This window comes from Lynx rufus, unplaced genomic scaffold (assembly GCF_022079265.1).
Source record: "Lynx rufus isolate CCGP_SWC_20201006 ecotype Redwood Valley unplaced genomic scaffold, mLynRuf1.p SCAF_5, whole genome shotgun sequence".
In the NCBI taxonomy this organism is placed as follows: Eukaryota; Metazoa; Chordata; class Mammalia; order Carnivora; family Felidae; genus Lynx; species Lynx rufus.
In genome coordinates this window covers 26205384-26227730 of record NW_025814867.1, presented here as the reverse complement: position 1 = coordinate 26227730, position 22347 = coordinate 26205384, and the positions used below count along the sequence as shown (strand labels likewise).

Genomic DNA, 22347 nt, shown 5'->3' with positions numbered 1-22347 from the left:
CGCCCCAGGGCAGTCATGAGCCGGGCCGAGCAACCCAATGGGCAGGTGCAACTCAGAACTGGGGTGCACACCGCCATCACCCTGGGCCTCCGGGGCCACCCCTGCCCTCCTCCGAGCCTGGGATCGATAGCTATTGGGTCCTGACTCTAACCTCTGCACAGAGCTGCCCCCACGTCTGTGCCGTGCTCTGGCGTTTTTGCCACCTTCCCACTCAATTCGGAGCCACACACGGCGCTCACGCACCTGCCGTGCGCACGGGGCACGCCGCAGACCAAACCTCGGGCGGACAGCCCAGCAGGGATAGATCTGCCCGGCAGCAGCGGCCTCCGTTCAAGGCAGCAGGGGGTCTGGGCTGTCAGGACGGCCACGGCAGTTCGGAGGGGGCACCCGAGAGAGGTCTTCAGGGCGGGCAGCTGGGGTCAAGGCTATGAAGGGAGGAAGCAGGGCTGGCTGAAACGGGGTCAGCACGGACAGCCCTCCCCTGCCTCGCACACGTCCCCCAAGCCCCATCTGCCACCCCCACTGGGATGTGCGTGAGGACTCAACAAAGGAAGACAGGCAGTGCTGGGCTTCCCACCTCCTCTCCTGGAGCTGGAAGGCTCCGGAAGGAAGGAACTGTTCAACAGGAACAGTCTTGGACTCCCTCGGGGTAGTTGAGAACTCTCTCCCCAGAGAGGACCCAGTCCTGGAGGTGACCCTCTGGCTGTGTCCACTTCTGGGTGTGTCCTTCTCAGGGTCTGTCCCAAATGCTTAGGAACCGACCATCCACCGGGGCCCAACAGCAAGGCTTGGGGCCCGGTCGCCCCGAGTGGCTAGAACCAGGGCCGAAGGGTCCGCTCCAGGATAGGCATGGGCAGGCAAGCGGGCAGGGGGCCCTGGGGAGAGCATGGGGGCCAGCAGCCGCCTGTGCTCAGGATCCGGGGAAAGACACAGGTCTCTGCCCCTCCTCCTAGGTCAGCAGGACAGAGAGAAGCGTGGGGTCCGGGAGTGCCCGACTGGCCCCCTCCTGAAAGCCCAGGGCAGGCAGGCAGCTGGGTCCCAACGGTCTGAGGGACCCTGCTCACAGCAGCACACAGCTGCTCCAACAGCTGCGGCCGTCCTGCCCGGATCCCGATGGGCACCGAGCTGGTGTGCCAGCTGCACTGGGCCCAGCCTCCCCCTGGCCCCACGCCTGCAGAACCACCCGCACCGGCCAGAAGACCTCTACCTGGCCTGGCTCCTCGTGGCCTCGAGTTCCCCCTTTCTCAACTCCTCTTCAAGCCCCAAAGCGTTCCACCCTCGCTCCACCACCCCTGACATCCCAGAGCCAAGATCAGGGTCCTCCCAGGGAAGGCGGTTGCAGGTTCTCAGAACCTCAGTCAGCTCCTCACTGTTTTCTGATTCTGCTGCCTCCCTGGGCGAGGGGGCCCGCGGAGATGGCTTCTCACCACCGTGCGGGAGGCAGCCCAGGGCAGCTGGCCTCACCGGCTCCGCGTGTGCCACCCCAGGCCTTGGATCCCCGCTGCCAGGCAGTCTCCACGCACCCAGACCTGGGGTGAGACGCTGGCCCTGTGCCCTTTCCTCCCCGGAGGCCACCTGCTGCCTGCTCACCCACAGTTAATGCCTCCCCATTTCCAAGTCACAGCCCCTTCCCCGATCTGCTCTCTTTCAACAGATATCAATCGGAAAAGCCAATTCTGGGGCGCCGGGGTGGCTCAGTCGGTTGAGCGTCCGACTTCGGCTCAGGTCATGATCTCACAGTTTGCGGGTTCAAGCCCCACGTCGGGCACTGGGCTGACAGCTCGGAGCCTGGAGCCTGCTTTGGATTCTGTGTCTCCCTCTTTCTCTGCCCCACTCACACTGTCTCTCAAAAATAAACATTAAAAAAAAATTTTTTTTTTTTTTTAAGAACAGCCAATTCCTCTCCCCTCAGATGCTGGGCCTCCTCTCCCATTTGATGAAAAGCTATCCCCTTCCCAAAAAGGCTGTTTCAAAGCCAAAATGGCCGAGGCTGTAGGGGCCTCTGCTGCCCAAGGCCCCAAGTGGTGAGCAGCAGGGACCGTAGGCCGTGTGTCCTCTGGAAAGCCACTTACGTACAGGTATGGCCTGCTCAGCCACGCTGCCTCACCCACTGTGGCTTTTAAGGCCCTCCTTGACCCCAACACCGAGTGGAGAACTGTCCCTTTGTCCCTGTCTGGCATTACATGTGGCCTAACAGAGAAACTGGGATTCCTGGCATTGCTTAGGGTCTCCTAGAATGCTGGCTTCAGCCATGGCTTCAGGGTGTGGCTGCCCCACGTCACCATAAGAAGTCTAAAGGGAGCACTGATGGGCTTGGGCAAGGAACAAGGGCGCTCACTCCAGCATTTCTCCAATTGCCTGGGGTGAGGGAATCACACAGCCAAAGCACTGCCACTTTCTCAAGACGGCGGACCTTTCTGAGCTCTGGATCTCTGACTAGACCATTAAGTGGCACTTTCCTCGGAAGAAGAGGGTGAGATAAAGCTAGCTCCTTCTGAAGGAATGGGCTTCCTGGAGCATCTGGAAGTCAGACAAGGCAGGAAACGGTCTGCACTCGTCACTGTCCTCACCACCCAGCATGCAGCAGGTTGGGTGTGCCAGCCCCATGAGGTCTGGGGAGCAGGCAACACGAGCCCCACTTCGTGAAGTGCTAAATCCAGACGGAGACCCACAGCCAGGCCGAAAGTGAGGGTCTGCACCCCACCCCCATCAAATTCCGCAAGCCCCGTTCCAGGTTAAGGTTCTCAGCAACGCAGGGCCTTGGTTGGGGAAGGCTCTGCCACCAGAGCCTTGTCTCTTGCTGGTTTCAGTTTCGAACTTTGCTTCTCTCTCAGTGGTTCAAACCTGTGCAACTGTGAAGGAACCTGGGAAAACAGAACGGCGGCTCCAGGGGGGAAATCCCGGCCTGTGACCCAGGATCTGCAGTAGTCATCCCCACCGCCTAGAAACCTGCAGTAGTCATCCCCACCGCCTAGAAACCTCCAGTGGCCTCAGGGAGGGCACACATCAGATGACCCTTCCCAGGCCCTTAGGAGCCCGTGTGACCTCACTGCCTCCTTAGCCCCACAAGTTATGCACTGCCCAACCCCAAGAAGCATCATTCTCAAAGACGATGGCATAAACGGTGCTCCCAAGAGTTGTGCAACGTAGAGGTCCTGGGGACACCTCTCCTTGACCAGCTGCTCACCATCCATGCTAGGGCCCTGGGACTTACAAAATATATGCTTTTGTTGTTGTTGTTGTTTTAAGCATACACATGATTTGTTCCTTTCTAAAGAACAGATTAAATAGCTTCTGAAATGATTTTATTAAGGCTGATTTTGAGCTCCAGTTGGGGGGGGGGGGAGGGCAAAAAGGAAACGGCTCTTTCGCTAATTTCTTGGAAGAAGCTACCCCCCCCCTTTTTTTCTTAAGTGTTTATGTTTTGAGAGAGAGAGAGAAAGAACAAGAGGGGAAGAGGGGCAGGGAGAGGGGGACAGAGGATCCAAAATGGACTCCACGCTGACAGCAGAAGCCCGACACGGGGCCGGAACTCACAAACCGCAAGATCAAACTTCCAAGATTTCCAACTTCTACTTGGGTTTTTGACGGGTTGACCCAGAAAAGCTAGCTCGGCCTGTGTCTGGCTCTCTGGGCATCATGTCCACGAGGGGGCAGGAGGCCCAAAGCCACACAAAGCCAGGCCCGTATCTCAGGCTTCAGAGGGAGGCAGTACAGTCGATGCTGATTTGACTGCAAGTCATTTATTTGCGTGTCAGGCTTTCTATTTAGGGAAGCACAAGGCCATCTTTAATTATCAGATCCCCTGGGACTTGAACTGTGGCAGGTGACATTGAAAAAGGAGAGGCTGTGGCACCAACTCCTGACTTTCCTAGCCCCACAGGTGGCAAGGCCAGGGGGAATTGCGGCTACCCTCCCCCACTGCCTCCTCTCCGTCACCCCTCCGTCTAAGGCCTTAGCTGCAGCCGCCAAAGCCACATGTCAGCTCACCCACCCACCCTGCGGCAAGCCAAGTCAGCCTGGGGGGGCGGGGGGTATCGAGAACACTCGGTGCGACTCCTAGAAAACCCAGTGGAGTTAGGTGAAGGTATCAAGTCCTGCTGAACTGGGCAGCTGTCTCGATTCTGAGAAGTGTGGTCAGAGCGCAGGTCACGTGAGCTGGTAAAGACCCAAACAATAATGGCTACAAAACCTAGGAGTCAAATTGGGGTCAAGATCATGCACGGCCCACTTCCTGCTCCCGTGCTGCCTCCTCGAATCCTAGCCGAGCCCAAAGGCCAAGCCAGAGTGGCCACTGGATTCTGGTTTCATCTACCATGGCCCCCACCCTCCCACCAACGTTATAGACACGTGCGGGCACGCATACACACACACACACACACACACACACACACACACACACAGTCCAGGCCCTACGTGGTTTGGGGCTGTTAATCAAGGTTTTCCACCTTGGATTCTAAATTCAACCATTCTCCTGGAACTTAGCGGGAAGAGACCCCAGAAAACAACTTGGTCCCTCTGGGAAGGCCAATCCACAGTCAAGACCTTCAGAGAGAGGATCCGAACCAGACAAACTCAAGCGACCAGGGAAGGAACAGCTGTACCCATTACTGGGAGACTCACTCCGAGTATGCCTTAGTACCAGGCCAGCAGAGACCCCAGGGAGAGACAGCCTGTGACTTTCAGAGAGTGTTTTTAGGCACCAAGCCTCTGCTGGGAGAAGCAGGGCACGCAGGGCTCGTCAGAACCAGTCTGGGTCGCGGGGCGCCTGGGTGGCTCAGTCGGTTAAGTGTCCGACTTCAGCTCAGGTCACGATCTCGCGGTCCGTGAGTTCGAGCCCCATGTCGGGCTCTGGGCTGATAGCTCAGAGCCTGGAGCCTACTTCAGGTTCTGTGTCTCCCTCTCCCTCTGCCCCTCCCCCGTTCATGCTCTGTCTCTGTCTCAAAAATAAATAAACACTAAAATAAATAAATAAATAAAAGAACCAGTCTGGATCGCATGGACGAGCAGTGTGAAGGATGCTCCCACCCCCCACCCACAAAGGGGAGGCACTGACGCAGATGCCCCCCCACCCACCTGCAGACACAGACACATGCGCACGAACCACGCCCCCCCCCCCCCTCCCGGCACACATGGCTGTGACTCATACCCTCTGGGTGGCATGATTCAGCATCTCCTGCCAGGCTGAGTCGAACTGCCGCTTGTCATCCTCCAGCAGCCGCTGTTCAGCCAGGGAGATGGTTTCCTTGGCGGCTCGGAGCACTTCTGTGGCCCTCTGGAAGTCCTGCGTGGCTTTCTGAGCTTCTAGCTGGGCCTGTGCAAGAAAGAACCCTCGTGAGGCCTCAGGAAACGGCAGGGGCTCCCTCTGGCCCGTCACACCCTCCAAAAGATGAGCTTCCTGAGGGTCTGGGGCTGCCCTGTCCATCTCTGCCTTCCCACGTGGGGACAAGCCGGGCACCTGCAGGGCCTCGCAAATGCTGGATAAGGGGACAGGCAGCAGGTAGAGGAGCAGACGATTTCCAGAGTCCAGGACCCAAGAGATCAGATACGGATGCTGGCTCAGTCAGCTGGAGACGGCAAACCAGCCCCTCACGAGCCAGGTGAGGCCGGCTGTGGCCTTTCATAGAGCAGCTCTCATTTGCTAAGGATGCCACGGCGGACACAGCAGTTCCCAGCACCATCCCTGCCCAGATCCATGGCTCCCTGCCCACAGGTCAGAGCCAGAGGGGCCCAGGGGATTGCAGTCCAACGGCCTCCTTCATTCTACAGGTGGTAACTGTGGCTCTGAGAGACCCGGGCAGGCCACACGACGCGGGCGAGCAGCAGAGCTGTAACCCCAGTTACTCAAAGTCCCACTAAGTGCTGTCACTCTGCCAGACAGGCTCTCGCCCAGTTCGCACTCACCAACAGCGACGGGCGGAGGGAAGGACGGACAAAAATCGTAGCGGGCTGTATGTTAGAGCACCGCCAGCCGCACGCGCCTGTTGAGCACCTCAAAGGTCCTTAATCCACGCTGAGTGCAAAGCACCCCAGACTTTATTTTAAAGGTATTTTTCTGTACTAGTTTTTTTAAGTTTATTTGAGAGAGAGAGAGCGAGCAAGCAGGGGAGGGGCAGAAAGAGAGGGAGAGAGGACCCCAAGCAGGCTCTGCACTGTCAGCACAGAGCCTGACACAAGGGCTTGAACCCACGAACCGTGAGATCATGACCTGAGCTGAGACCAACCAAGAGTCAGACGCTTAACCAACTGAGCCACCCAGGCACCCCTAAAGCGCCCCAAATTTTAAAGACTTAGTACAAAAAAGGAATTGTTAACCATCTCCATTTTCAGAATGACTACATGATGAAATGATGGTATTTCGGATATCGTTGGTTGAATAGACTGTCTTAATTAATTTTACCTGTGTCTTTTGACTTTTTTTTTTTAATGAAACTACCAGATAATTTAAAATTACATTGTTGGCTCACTTTCTATTTCTTTTGGACAGTAAACACTTCTCCCCCAAGAGTGGCCCATGAGATTGCATCAGGAACCAGCAACAAAACCCTCCGGCCACCACTCTGAATTTCCCAGCAGAGCACAAGCACACGCTGGCCGGCTGCAGCCGCCTACCCACCACCTTTGGTTAACCAGATCAGTTCCACAAACCCCGGGGACATCCATGGGGTAGCCCCTGGGGCTCAGGAGCAAGAGGAACAACCATCCCCATCCATCCCCAGGGTGAGTCTCACATGACTTAGAGGAAGTCTTCGGGAACCACAGGGCACAGACGGTTAAGGGGAACAAAACAGACCTGGAACACAGTAGCCCCTGAGGCAAGGAACAGCTCTGTGACCCTGTGGGTGCCGCTCTCCACCCTTCAGCAAGCTCTCCACCCTTCAGCAAACGGTGGACTCGTGCTGTGCACCACACCCAGCCTGACCTTCCAGGATGACAATCTGGTCGGGGAACAGAAACAGGCACAGAGCGGACATCCAGAAACCGTCCTCAAGAGCTGCGCACGAAGACTGCTACCGGAGGGAGATACAGACAGTACCAGGGTGTGAAGAGGAAACTGGTTCCAGGAGAGGGAATCCAGGGCTCCTTCCGAAAAGAGAATGAGCAGGAACGGAGGACTGGAGGACAAGATGACCTGAAAAATTCAGCCTTGGTGGGGGGGCCAGGAGGAAGGGGCCTCATGAGACACGGTATCTGCAGGAGACCTTGACAAAGATGAGGATCAAAATTTCAAAATGGAAGGGCACACGTATCTCGAGGAGCCCTGGGTGACGTATGGAATTGCTGAATCACTATATCATACTCCTGAAACTAATATAGCCCTGTATGTTAACTCCGCTAGAATTAAAATTAAAATACGTACATTGCTATCAAAAACGACACAGGAGCACCTGGGTGGCTCAGTCGGTTGAGCGTCTGACTCTTGATTTCACTCAGATCATGATCTCCGGGGTCGGTGGGGTAGAGCCCCGTGTTGGGCTACTTGGGCTTCTCTCTCTCCGTCTCTCTCTGCCCCTCCCCTCCACCACTCACATGCGTTCTCTCAAAATACGTAAGTAAACTTAAAAAAAAAAAAGAAAAAGTTTCAAAAAACATGAAGAGCATAGGACTGAGCGAACGCCCGGCTAATGCTTCAACCAGTAGCCCAGGGGCCTGCCTGCTGTGACCACTGCGTGGCCCCAGGCCACATGCCCACACAGGCGTGCCTCAGCCACACATGGGGACAAGGGGCCTGCGTCCTACAGAACTGACCAACTGAGCACGCGTGGATGCTCTCGGCACATGACACGTCACTCCAGACCCCAGGCCTCTAGGCCAGTCCATGGAAGTCCCATGAGAGGACAGCCCCGGTGGCTTTCCCACCCCCTTCTGCCTAGGTGCACTGAGGGACAAGCAGGGAGGCACTGGGACCTGGCACTTCAAAGCTACCCCCAACCTGCCCCACAGACCACCTATGGGCTTTGAACCACACCAAGAGACCATCAATCCCACAGGATTCTAACAGTTCCCTAGGTGGGATTTGTACTTGTGTTTGTTTTTTTCAAGGAAATGTTAGTATTTCTCTTTTTTTAATTTTTTTTCAATGTTTATTTTTGAGACAGAGAGAGACAGAGCATGAACGGGGGAGGGTCAGAGAGAGAGGAGACACAGAATCCGAAACAGGCTCCAGGCTCTGAGCTGTCAGCACAGAGCCCGACGCGGGGCTCGAACTCACGGACCGTGAGATCATAACCTGAGCCGAAGTCGGACGCTTAACCGACTGAGCCACCCAGGTGCCCCGGAAATGTTAGTATTTCAATTCAGCACCATTTAAGGGTAAACTCTCTTCCCCGCCCCCACCCCCCACCCCCGGTCTCCCCATTTGAATTATGAAGCTTTTCTTTCTTCCAGCAAACAAAAGAGCGAGCTGAAATGTGGCTGCTGTATCACAGACCCGCACCCTTTTCGCTTGCTATCTTGCATCTGATGAGTTCAAAATAAGGGAACCGGATCTCTACAAGGAAGGAAAAAAGGAGGCCCATCTGAAGGGGCCTTTAGAAGAACATGCTTTCTGTCAAGTCTGTGAGTTTCTGAATTTTCCTCAAGGCTCTTTCTCCCACGTGGTGGTGTCAGAAATGTGCTGGCCTTGTCCTATCAAAGATCTAGTCGGAGGCTTCAGTCAACACTTGACCCACGGAAACCGAATGGCATCTCTCCATCCCTTCCCTACCTACTCATTTATTCAAGTAAATGGTGGGCGGCTCTTCAGGACCACAGTCTGTTCTCTTCTCCATCTTCCCTGGTGAGAGAGCCTTTGTGTCTTACGGCGAGGCAATGTGCCAGCTAAAGACCTTACTTCCCAGCCGTCAAGTTAGCTAGGGCTCCTGTTACTAACTTCTAGCTAATGAGATATAAATGGACACTCTTGGAGCCTTCCAAGAGGGCTTCTTTGTCTTTCCATTTGTGTTATCAACACAATGGCTGGTGCTTCAACAACCATTTTGGATCATGAGGCAACTCTCCTAAGGATACAAGAAAAGTAAATTAGGTCCCTGCCCTAGATTGCCTACCTCCTAACTTTTTAAATGACAGAAAAAAATATAATAAAGGCTCATGTTTAAGTCAGTTTTCTGCTACATTTGGTTAAATCTAAACCCAAGTGATCACATGTTCCCTTCTACACAGCTGGGCTATTCTGTACACATGATAGAAGGGACTACAGCAACTACATAGACTGGCCAAATCTCCCTCAACAGCTTTCTGGCTGCTCACAGCCCATTTTACTACTAATAAGCCCAAGGAACCAAACTTTTGGGGATTCCTAAAGAATCCCAAAGTTCATAGCTTCTTTGTAAGGCATTTCATAAAACATTTTCTAAAACCACATTCACAGGCAGGTGCACACGCAAGGCGGGGAACATTCTATCGTACCCTTGCTAGTAGGATAGACTCCATTCAACACTGCTGAGATACGTCTTGGAACCTGATTTCTGGAGACAGGGGGCCCACATCAAATAAGGGGTTCGAAGTCAGTCAGGAAAACAGACACGTTCAGTACAAACTCCAATCCAAGACAGATCGTGACCTTAACAGAGGTGGAAAGCGCTATGGGAACACAGGGAAGACAATGATTTATCAAAGGTTTCCTAAGGAAGATTCATCAAGGAGAGGGTGAGACACCAGGCCAGGTCATGGAAACACAGGAGGCACCCATGAGTTTACACACATATCTACCTGGGGAGGGCTTACCTCCGAGACGGCTCGTCACAAGGGGACACGTGACCACCAAAATCAGAAACTGACTTAGCAATCCCACCAAGAGCTGACTATCTGGTTCTCACCAATGTATGAAAGAGGACACCCAGAAATCTTTGGCACGACCAACACCAACAAGTTTTATCTTCAAACTCTAAAAAAGAAAAAAAAGGCCCTTTCAAGCTCTAGTTACGAATATATTACTCCCCGGTGTATACAAATCAGGCAGTGGGTCTCATAACAGAGGAACCGAGTTAGCAAACTAGCTGAAGCTCTACTTAGAAGAGCACCGACGAGGAAAATGTTGGGGGAGCTGGGTTTTCACTGTCAGACGCAACATAGGAAAATTTGAAGTATCTTCATGACTCAGGGATACTAATGACTTTCATGGAAACAGCTCGCTGGAAAGAATTTTAAAAGGCTGCTTACGAATGAATTTGACAGTGACCTTCATTAGACTCTGGCCTGGGGCCAGCTGTGACTATGAAGCACTCACACGTATGGTCCCCTGTGTCATCAACAAGGCGGGGTGGGGGGGGGCGGGCATGAGGGAAGAGGTCCGCCGTGGTTGAGGCTGTCGGGAGAAGAGAGAGGCTGCACTGGACTTCCACCCCGGCCCATATTTGGTCTCAGGAAGGAACAAGGGTATCTGGACATTTACGTGGTTGCAACAAAGGTTCAGAGTAGGAGGAAGTTTACAGACCACCCGGTTCAAGACCTTCATTTTCACTTTTCAAAAGACAGCCCAGAAATGCAAGGCAACTTGCCGAATGTCACACAGCTGTTGAGTGCCTGGCCAGAGCCAGGAAACCAGAGCCTCTGACCCCTAAACAGGGCTGTTTCTCTTCCGCCAGGCAGTATCTGCCAAGGTGTAGACCTCTGGCAAGGACACAATCATTGGAGAGTTGGACAGCCTACCTGTAACTAATACACAGCAAGAAGAGCTGCTCAGGGGGCCAAAGATGAGACGGGAATTCAAGCTGTCGTGTGGGACTGCTGCCTCCCACTATGGCTCATGCAGGTGTCACTAACACACCAGCCAGTCAGCTAAGGAAACCGGAAAGATGAAGGAGTCTTGTCACATGGCTTCCCAAAGCCATACTCCAGCTGGGGATGGCCTTAAGTCACAGAGGAAGCCCCCACGATGAGACCAGTCTTGTACCCGACCACTAGCAAACCCCTAAGGGTGGACATAGATGGTTATAGGACAATAATCATAGCAGTTACTGTTTGGGCATTTCTCCTGAGTCCGATAATGTATGAAAGGTGTTCTGAGTACAGTGCCTCATTTCCATCTCAAAATTATGCGATGAGGGTAGTCCAATGATCATCCCTATTCTATAAAGGAGACCAAGGTGCAGAAAGGTCGAATAAATTGCTCCACATCACCAAGGGTGAGGTCAAGTTTCAAACCCTGAGTCTCCATTCTAGATTTCTATTAAATACCACCTGCTGGGGCTACAAACTCCTCACGAAGAGGTCAAGCTAAGTTGGGTCTTACGCCTTCACCCTAATCAAGGCCACACTGGCCACTGCTACACAGATCAAAGAAGGTAGGGGGGTTACCGGGAGAAACCAGGCCAACCACCAAGGGGAGCACGCTGTTCCCCGCCCCCCCCTCCACCAAGAGCGGGCAGGGAACAGGCTGCTTCGTCAGAGCAGAGCGTTCACAGTGTGGAGCCAGCATGCCGACTGTGGGGTCTGGGAGCTGATCCTGAATGCTGGGTTTAACTTCTCCTGCCGCCCAACACCGTTTCCCTATCTGCTGTTGGGAACAACTTGGGTCCCACTCACAGGGAAGCTGGGGGGGGCGGGGATGGAAGAGACACAGGGAAGTGTGGGCCCTCCTGGAAGGGCAAGTTACAGAGCAACGAGGTTTCCAGAAGCCGCTGGATACTTGGGCATGAAATGGAAGTGGGGGGGCACGCCCACTTCCATCTAAACAGGGTCGGAAAGACATCAGCCTGTGGTGGGGGGGGGAGGCAGAGGCTGCCTGAGAATGAGGTCAGCACTGACCCTTCAGCTGACATGAGCCGCAGGTCACTGGGGAAAGAGAGGCCTGGCCTATTCCTGCTGGGTCGATGCTCTGACTGGGCTGGCCCCGAGCCCCACAGGCGCCAGGGTATGGTCGCTGCACTGAGCAACCACCAGGAAGACACCCTCTGTCCCGGCCTTTTGTCTTTTTTTTTTTTTTTTTTTTTTTTTTTTACACTTGATACAATTTTGCCCTTGCCCTTTAGAGTGAATGTTGTATGTGCCGCTGAAAAGAACCCATCTTCCAGCTAGAAGCTCGTGAGGAAAAGTCCCGGATTCCTCTCCAGGCCACCTGAGGAAATCAAAACGTTTGAAAGCAGGATCAAAAACCGGGCTGGCCTCAGGGAGGGAGGCATGTCTGGGATGAACATCAAAGGGGACAACAGACAGCGACAACAGCGGCATCCGTTCTCGGTTCGATTCAAGCTCTAGTTTTTTGCGTCTATTCCGAGCAATCCCACTCATCAGCAGCTGACAGTCTGAGTCTTTCCATTCGGAAATTTTCCTCTCCTTCTTCTCCCTTTTCAAACTTCTGGGGGTGGGGCGGGGGGGGCACCTGGGTGGCTCAGTCCATGAAGCATCTGACTCTTGATTTCAGCTCAGGTCACGGTTCGTGGGTTCGATCTCTGTGTCAGCACAGAGCCTGTTGGGATTCTCGCTCTCCTTCTCTCTCTGCCCCTCCCCTGCTTCCTTGCGTGAGCGCAGGCTCTCTCTCAAAATAAACAAACTTAAAAAAAAGTCAAAAACAAACAAACAAAAAACCAAAAAACAACTTCTGTCTGAGCAAAAACTACTGTCTGGCCAGAGGTGGGTGCCGGTCAGGCCATTTTGACGAGGCCATTCGTCCCCTGAGGATGTTTTGGATACAAACATTTTAATCAGAGTTATCCCAGAGTAGATACATTTTCATTTGAAAGCATTTTCTAGAAAAAATGCCATTAAGCCCATTTAGGTCCTTGATCATTTTTCAAAGCCAGTGTTCCTAATTTTTTTCATTTTTCTTTAGTCGAAGTTATTTTAATTAGGATCAGTTCTTTCCTATTTCAAATCCACAGGTTCGATCCACTGAATAGTTTCATCCATATCAACCTTTACTAAATGCAGCTTGTGCCATGGAGCTTTTCATCAGTTCTACCCAGTTCAGTTTTCCTGGATCGATTCTGTACACATCTAAGAATCAGTTGAGCATACGGGACAACAATTCTCACTCAGTCCCAACTGTTATCAGGTACAGGTTGAGCCATTATCAGTTAACAGCAAATTGCCTAATACAGGATATAGTAAACGAAACGATAGAGATTCTAAGTCAAGTGAAAGGTCCATGGTGTGTATATCTGAACCCATGAGGAAGCTGTGAGCAGTTCCGGGAGAGATATAATGGAGGGCCTGAAGCCATTTCAGGGGACAGGCCCCAAAGCTCTTTAACAGATCCCGGGTCAGAGGAGCCTCAGGGGATCAGAAAAATCAAGGTCAAATAGTTTTGCTCTGTCCTGGAGACGAGGTGTTTAATAATAAAAATTAAAAAGCTATTACCTGCTTCAAAATAGTACAGGTAGGGGCGCCTGGGTGGCTCAGTCGGTTAAGCGGCCGACTTCGGCTCAGGTCATGATCTCGCGGTCCGTGAGTTCGAGCGCCGCGTCGGGCTCTGTGCTGACAGCTCAGAGCCTGGAGCCTGTTTCGGATTCTGTGTCTCCTCTCTCTCTGACCCTCCCCCATCCATGCTCTGTCTCTCTCTTTCTCAAAAATAAATAAACGTTAAAAAAAATAGTAATAATAAAACAGCATCTGCATTCCTGCTTTAGATTATAAATAATCATACGTTTAAAACCATAATATGGGGCGCCTGGCTGGCTCAGTCGGTTAAGCCTCTGACTTCAGCTCAGGTCATGATCTTGCAATTCATGAGTTCCAGCCCTGCGTCGGGCTCTGTGCAGACAATTCAGTCTGGAGCCTGCTTCGGATTCTGTCTCCCTCTCTCTCTGCCCTCTCCTGCTCTCACTCTGTCTCTCTCTCTCTAAGAAACATGAAAAAAAAAAAAATTAAAAACCCATAATGAACCTGGAGGCTACGATGTGACTAGATCTTGGGTATGGGAAGGCCCAGCCAACCCAATAGTGTGCGGTGACTTAGTTTCCGGCCGGATGATCCCCTACTCCCCGTGGTCACGCAGGGCCTCGCGCTGACCAGAGGTGGGTCGAACTCAAGGGTTTCAGTTGGGGGCTTTGGAGAGGTTCCTCCAGGATTGAGCCCACCTTGTCTCCTCTTCTGTGCTGGGCATCAGCCCGCAACTCACCTCTGGACGCAAGCATACGCATCCCAATCAGACCAAAGGGCTTCCGGATCCACTCGTGTGCCCCTTGTCCCTCTGCTTTAGGGTGGCACCATTGTCATCCTACCGAATCTCCCCAGTTCAGCCAAAAGCTCCTGGCAGGAGGAAGGCAGATGCCTTGTACTTCCCCAGGGCACCAGGGGCTACTTAGTCCAATTCTGCATGTCAGAGCTGGTCGGCCAGCGGGAGGTCTCTGACCCCTTCACATACTCCTACCCCATTCAACTACCAGCGGATTACGAAACCTGCTAACCATGAGCGGCACCTCCCTGCAGGACCCCAAACCAAATCCTTTCTGTGGGTGCAGGGACACGACAGGTGCCTAGCTGTCCCCCCCCAGCTAGCAAGGCAACATCCGTGTTCCTCTACGGGCTTCCTCTTGCTCTCGCACACATGCTGGCTGGGCTGGAGCAGTGTCCGCTGGCTACAGAATTACAAACCGGCAAGGTCTGGGGCCAGGCTTGAGGCAGAGGCCGGAGGCAGAGGCCGGCAGCAAGGCCCAAAGTCAAGGCCCACGTGACCCAACACGGTCCCAGGAGCCACCACCACACCTTGATCCCTGGTCCACAAACCACCGAGTCTTCGGGCTCAAGGCAATGGAAATGGTGTAAACCAATCCTTTTACTTTATGGAAGAAAATTCAAGAGCCTAACAAGTTAAAATGGCCTGCTCGAGGGCGTAAGTCACATACGCCAGCTCTTAAATTCTTCAAACGCGGAGGGTTTCCCCAAATTCAGCATGGCCGCACCTTCCTCTCTGCAAGTCCACTCAAATGTATTTCCCTCCCCGCCTCGGCCCCCCACACTGTCATTCCCAGGACCCAGGAAGCATCAGCATCACCCCGTCCCAAGGCCAGATACACACACACACACACACACACACACACACACACACACACACACACACACACACACACACACACCCCAATCAGGGGAGCCACGTCCTCCTTCCCAGGGAAACACGACGCAGACCCGCGCCACAAAAGGCCACGACACGTGGCCTGATCACTGCCCTGGATTCTGAGGGAGTGAAGAATGCTGTCTGTGCTGCAGCGCGGGGGCTGGGGGCAAACCAGAACCCCGCACGTGGAGAGAAACCTCATACTCTGTAACTACATGACAGTCTTTCTCCCACCAGTCAGCTGCTGCCGTGTATCCTGTGAGGATGGAGAGGCCAAGAGGTGGGCATAGGAAGAACTGGGGTGTCAGAACTGGGGACAGCATCTCCCTTCGGCCACAGCCGGGGAGCCAAGGGCTAGAAGCCATGAGGTGCCCCTGGGGCAAAGCTCTGATCCCCTACTTCTCTCCTCTTCCCCTCTGGTGGAGAAGCCAGGTGAATGGTCGCCCTCACCCCTCCCCACCCCCACCCCCCGCTCGGCCCCCCCCCCCCCCAAGGCATAGCTCTCTCTACCAGCAAGTGCACACACAGCTGCTGGCACTTCCAGGGGACTTTCCTCTAGAGATACAGTGCCTCGAACAGCAAAGGGGACAAATGGGCCCCCCTTGCAACTCCCCAACCCCCAGGGACCCCAGCTCTTAACAGACCATGGTAGCGACAAAAGAAACGCTCCAAAGCCCTGCACAGAGCTGGCGCTGATTCAACAGGACAGCTGGGCCTCCGTGAGGCAGCACACTACGTCCAAAGAACTGGGAGCAACGGGGTCAAATCCTAGCACCCACAAGGGCCATTGTCTTGCGTCTACAACCTTGAACAAGTAAGTCATCAGACTCCTAAGACGGGAATGCCCAGCCTTCTGTTAACTCCCAGGGAGCTGTGTTTTCAGTATTGAGGATACACAATCACAGCAGGACTCACAAGGTCATTCTGGAATGCAGTGTCCGGCTTAAACAGGTGCAAACGGTCACTCAGCAGGCGAGCTGACCACCGAGCTGTTTCACTTTTGCCGTCATTTTTACTGCGCATGTTTGCGAGTTTCCCAAAATAAAAAGTTCACAAAATTGTTTCTCGGTGCCCTTCTCAGTCAGCTATCACTTTGCTATTTATCTACTCCATAGTTCTTTCTATCCACTCAAAACTATGTCACTGGGTTGAGCGATAGCAGAACGCAAGGGCAAGGGGAGGCCCATACTGTCCAGTCAAAACAGAACAGCTGTTCCAGGTCAGGTGCTTTAATAGTGAGAAAAACTTTTGATACAGCTGGGGAAATCTGAAAAAGGACTGGGTACTAGAGAATATTACAAGAACTTTAATTTTCTTTGGTAAGAAAACGTGATCTTTTAGAAGTTTTTATCTATTAGAGATAAAATACTGAAGTATTTACGGTAGAAGTGATAGGATATCTGTGACGTTGTAAAATACGAAAACAGGGGCGTCTGGGTGGCTCAGTTGGTTAAGCGCCCGAGTCTTGATTTCGGCTCAGGTCAGGATCTCATGGGCGAGTTTGAGCCCCACAGAGGGCTCTGCGCTGACAGTGCAGAACCTGCTTGGGATTCTCCCTCTCTCTGTGCCCCTCCCCCGCTTGCTCTTTCCCTCAAAAATAAAAATAAATAAGAAGGAGGAGGAGGAGGAGGAGGAGGAGGAGGAGGAGGAGAAAAGAAGAAGAAAACAGGAGAGTGGAGAAGACGTGATTGGCAAGATGCTAGTTTCTGGGGATGCATACAGGGGGTTCACTGACTACTCTCTCCCTTTTGTATATATACTTGAAACATTTCATAATTAAAAAATGGTGAAGAAATGTTTTTTGAAGGCTTGCCTATTTACCCGCCACAGAATCACAAAACTCAAGAAAACACTACTCACCGAAAGGATAGAGAAACCAAAGACATTTGTCAAAGGTTGTCCTCACTAAAGGCAAAATTTAAGCGAAAGAATAAATAAAACCACAGAAGAGTAAGACTGCCAAGGAGGGAAAGCTAAAGAGTCAGAATGCTGTCCAAGCGAGAGACAAGTTTCCAAGACTGAAAGGGCTCCTGATCCCTCAAAGCCCATCCTGCCCGTGTGCAACGTTTAAGTTGCATCAAAACGTGGGGATCCAACACTGGCCCCCCAACATCCTGCTAGTGGCCAAACCACTCGAGTGATCCAGAAGTTCTCATCTCTCTGTCTCTTCTGCTATGACTTGAAGCCCTCAGCTCTTTCTCCGACTCTGCCAGAGACAGAGAAGAAAAATACATATACCCACTGGCAACAAAGCACACGTAAGGTGGGCTGAAACCCAACTGCAGGCATCTGGCTAAGTCCTGTCCCTCCCTGCGTCTCTACTGCCCTGGGAGAGGAAGGACAAAGGAGCTGGGGCAGGGCTGTTTATTCAATCCTGCTGTGTGCCAGCTGCCCCCCGTCACGGAATCTATCCTATAGCCCCTGCTGGTTAAGTCCTGTTGTACCCATTTCACATCCAAAGAAATGGAGGTTAAGAAAACTGGCCCAAGGTCATGTGCTAGAAAGAAAGGACAGGAAACTCAAACCCAAGCCCTCTGACTCCAGTGGCCCAGAGAGGAAAAGCATAAACACAGAGCCCTGTATTACTCACTTCTCCAGCAGGGACACTTCCAAAACTGATTCCCTAGATCCGGATGAGAAATCACAGGACCCCGGGGGCCACCCTCAGTCCGGTAAACAATCTCCACCACACCATCTGCACACCAACTTCGCCGAGCACTGTGGCCAAGATGTTTTCTCTGTAGAGCATCCAGAGGCTTGACGAGCCCTGCCCAAGCTCCCCTCCCCTCGAAGCTCTGCACCAAGGAACAAACGTGCCCTAAGGGAACCTCAGCAGATGTTGTCCAGCATCGGTTCTTACCCAGATTATTTGACAAGCTTTCCAACTCGTTTCCTAGCTTCCAATCTCATATAGCCATAGAAACTCCGCACGGCATCCACGTAGTCTCACACAATAGCACTTAGGACACCTGGTCATCTGTCCGAAGTGTATATCTGATGATGTCACTCCCTGCCTAACACTCTCCCCACCCCAACACCACCAGCCACAGCCCAGGTTCTCACTTCCCGTCCACCCAGTGATGCCCGACCACTCACCATTCCTTCAACGGTCCTCGCTCTCGTATGTCCCATGCCTTCCGCCAGCAACACATGCCCTTCGTCCTTGTCTCCACCTAGGGAACTCCTATTCATCCTTTAAAACCCATCTCAAATACCCCATCTTCTGTGAATTCTCTTTTCACTGCAGCTTGCTGGACTCATTTGTTAAACAATCATATCTTCTTTCTTATGACACTTCATAGGCAAAAAAAAAAAAAAGTCCTTGTCATCCTTCAGCCTCTTCCTCGCAGTGAACAGTCCTATTCTTCTAGGACTTACAGGTTTCCTCTTTTCTCAACCTCCACTGATTAATTTTCCAACACTTGATGGAGAAGTCATTCAGGTTGACCCGCACTGCCCAAAAGCAGCTGGGTACATGAAAGTTTGCACAATGAAACCTTCCTGAGGGCAGGAAGTATGGTTTATACCTTACCACTCACAAAGACCAGCACAGAGATGAACACACATCCCCACCCAAAGCTGCTCTCCCAGGCACTCTGGTTATACTGTCCACCCCTGGCTCCTGTATCCCATTTTGCTAAGGAGGGCCATGATCCCACTCTGCTGACATAGGCAGGAAGACTAATTAGCAGCCTACAGTTGACTGGTTCGGGAGACACCCACCATTCCCAAAACAATAAAGACTCCAACTCCTTCGAATCACATTCGGATCACTAAGAAACTAACCTAAGGTGATACGGACAATAAGGGACAGAGTGACATCATTAAGCACACCACAGGGAGGCTAACTCTCTGGATTCCAGAGCCATCCAGAGCTCCCCTCGCCACCCCCCCCCCCCCCGGCTACACATGCCACATGCCAAACTTTCACTGTGCTCCGCTTGTCTCCATTTGGAGGCTGCTTTCTAAAATGACTAAAATAGGGGTGCCTGCGTGGCTCAGTAGGTTAAGGGTCCAACTCTTGATTTCAGCTCAGGTCGTGATTTCGCAGTCATCGTACCTCACCCAGAGTCGGGCTCTGCCCTGAGCACAGAACCTGCTTGGGATTCTCCCTCTCCCTCTCTGCCTCTCCCCCACTGGAGCATTTTTGTTCTCTCTCAAAAACAAATAACATTTAAAAATAAACAAAATAAATGGGTTCAAAGTCATGAACATTCCTCCTGCCTCGGAGACAAGAAATAATGAATGGGAGTAACTGTTGACGGCCCCTTCCCTGCCAGCTGGGATCCGTAAAAAGAAGTTCTCAACTGGAGAGCCTCCTTGTATCAGCCAGCGCTGGTCTCCCATGAGCCACCGGTCCACAGCTGCTGGGCTTCACTCCTGCAAGGCTGCCATGAACAAGGCAGAGGACACCCCCATTCTAGACAAAGTGACTTCCTTTAACACTAGCTCACTTGGCAACCTGGAACAGATGACTGGAAAGAAGGTTCTCAAAGTTTTCTATTCTTGGTCTGGAAGCCTGGGAGAAACCCACCGAGGGGGACTGAAGGGAGATGAGGGAAGAGAAGTAACAGTAGGACAGCTCAACCCCAGGGCCACTGCCACGGGCTCAGTGATGAGAGACACCCGGTCAGTGCCACAGACCCAGAATCCTTGGAGTCGGTGCTATAGTAGAAAAGGCCCGGGACCCACAGAGTCTCCTTTCTGCACAATGCATGGAATTTCTATGACCTCTGCAGCACCATCACCAGTGGTGACCCGGGGAGCCTCAGAAGAACAGGGACTGTGTCACTGAATTTTTAAATTCCCCAAACCTAGCCCTAGTGGCCCGTGGCTGCAGCTGTTCAATAAATACGTGTTTCGTTAAGGTACCAGGTTGGGTACCAATGATAAGCCCCAGACAACTCCCTTGTGGTCAATCTTTTAATACGCCTTGTGATTCTTTTTCTTCTGTGGCTCACACCCTCAGATTAATGTCTCTCTGGGTGCAATTCTCCTTGGAAATGCCCATTTACATGATGTGAAAACTCACCTGAATAATGGTCTAACTGTATATACTAAATTGTGCTAAATTGTGTGGTGTGAATGCTATTCTCTCAAGATCGAAATAATTCCCCCTTCCACTCCACCTTGCCTCTTCCAAGCTAAAAAGATACGTAACCCAGGTCCCAGTGGGTCTCCAGAAAATTTGTTCCTGGGTGAAATTTTACCCCCTCTGAATCCATAGGACCAAGTTTCTATACTCATGTCAGCAGTTCGCCACATCACAAGATAGCAGAAAAGCACTTTGAAAACTGCCCAGTATTTGAACACATGGATGACACGTCTCTTGAATTATTTTGCTCTTCATTTGGGTCTTCTCGAAATTACAAACTCCCAGAAGGCAGCGACCACGTTCTGTACCTCTGTGAGTCACTATGACCAGAATAATGAAGAATCTGCACTTAGAGACTATTCCAAACCCTCTTGAGCCAAAGACCTTGGCTGCCTCTTCCCACCTTCTCTGAGTTTCGGGCTTCCCTGGATCATCTGGCACTATTCGTTGCCAGGTACACTTAAGTACGGCCAGGGGAACAACCAATTCACTGAAGTGTCAACCCCCCTCCCCTCCAGCCCATCTTCTGTCTCTGGGTCAGCATGACTTGGCTTAATTTTAACTTCTACCTGCAGTAAGATCTCCAAAAGAATTCAAGGTCAGGGGGATGCAGATGAAAAGGAGGGCTTAACATAAACCGGAGTTAGCACAACACAGCTCCCTGCTTAGCTCAGTAAATGGAAAAGCTGGGGGTTTCCTGCAGTACAAGGCAAAGACGTCAACAAGGTTAAGGCCAGCAAACCCCAGCAGGAGCTGATGGTCAGAAAGTGACGGGGACACAAGAACACAGGCATCCAGGGCCCCCTGGCTGCTAGAGTGGTGCCACTTTGAGTCACCTAGGAATCTGAAAAAGACAGGAACGGCCTTGTGGCAGGGCCGCAGCGGCAGCTGGGTCCCCAGCTCAGGGCAGCACTAGCTGGCGTGGCGGGGGTGTTCCAAGTGAGCCGGGTCTCCCGGCAAACCCTCTCCTTTCCACCTGCGATTGCCAAGCAAAGCTGCTCTGAGCACTCGGGCTGTCTCCCAGCTCAAAGGGGTCAGAAACAAATTGCAGCCAATAAAACTAAGAAAAAGGATAAGACACCCCGTGGAAGAATCCAAATGTCCCAGGGCCAAGACGATTATGCCTTAAGCCTGTGTAACTCAATTCCAAGCATTCCTTTCGTCAGGCATTTGTTTCACCTTCACTGTGCACCGCACATTGTGAAGGTCTGCAAAGGATAACAAGCAATTTCTGTCTTCGGGGAGCTCAGGTTTCCAGGGCAGGGTTCATAGCCCTGGGTGTAGAGGTGAGGAACGCAGACTTGGAACCCAGATTGCCTGGGTCAAATCCTGGCCAGGCCGCTCACTGGCTGGGTGACCCCAAGCACTTCAATTCTCTGTGCCTCAGTTTCCTCATCTGCAAAATGCAGGTGAGGACAGAAGCTAGCTCATGGTGTGGCTCGGAGGAACGCGTTAACACACGCCAACTGCTCAGAACAGGCACACGGTAAGCCTTCCAGAAGTGCCAGCGGTTACATAGGCGAGCGGCATGAGCACTATTAGCTCATAGTTATTAACCCCCAGGACGTGGGTGACCTTTAAGGGAAGCTGGTGAACACCTTGAAACTATGTTTGTAATTTATGCCCCCGTGCGCACACGTTTTCCGAGGATAACACCCGTAGCCTTCATCGAATTCTCGAGATCAGACAAGATCGGGCGCGTTCAGGGTGGTATGGCCGTAGACTTCATCGAATTCTCAAGAAGCAAAGCTGAAGGAAAGCTTAGTGAACGAGGGGACTGCAGGACAACTGCAGCAGTTACCTGTGCCCTCCTGTTAACTAGGCAAAGGATAAAAGCCAAGTAGAGCTGCCCAAGAGAACTTTCTGCAATGACAGAAATGTTCTCTATGTGTGCCGTCCCCAAAATAGTAGCCATCGGCCTCATGTGGCTTCTGGGCATCTGAAATGTGGCTAAGGAGACTGAAGAACTGAACTTTCAGTTTTATTAACTGGCCTTTAAGTAGTCACATGTGGCTAACGGCTGCCATTCTGCTCATCACAGAGCCAGTCAGCTTGGGGAGGAAGACACCACAGGCAGAGAACAGAATACGCAACAATGCAAAACGCTGGATCGTGTGCTCCGAAGCTGGGAGCACAACCATAGGATGGACCCAGCGGCGGGGGCGGGGGGCTGAGGGTGTACATGGGGGCGCAGCACCGAGAACACAGGTGCCAGTGCACGAGCCAGACTGAAAAGCCCTGTGTCCGCACTCAGATC

General features: G+C 52.4%; 1 protein-coding gene across 1 annotated transcript in view; it reads right to left on the bottom strand.

The window, feature by feature from the left end:
• Window positions 1-22347, bottom strand: part of SH3BP5 (SH3 domain binding protein 5) — a 77571-nt gene that overhangs the window by 11519 nt on the left and 43705 nt on the right. Inside the window, exon 4 of the mRNA XM_047098959.1 lies at window positions 5150-5314. Coding sequence (XP_046954915.1) covers window positions 5150-5314 — 165 coding nt within the window. The remainder of the gene's footprint in view (window positions 1-5149; window positions 5315-22347) is intronic.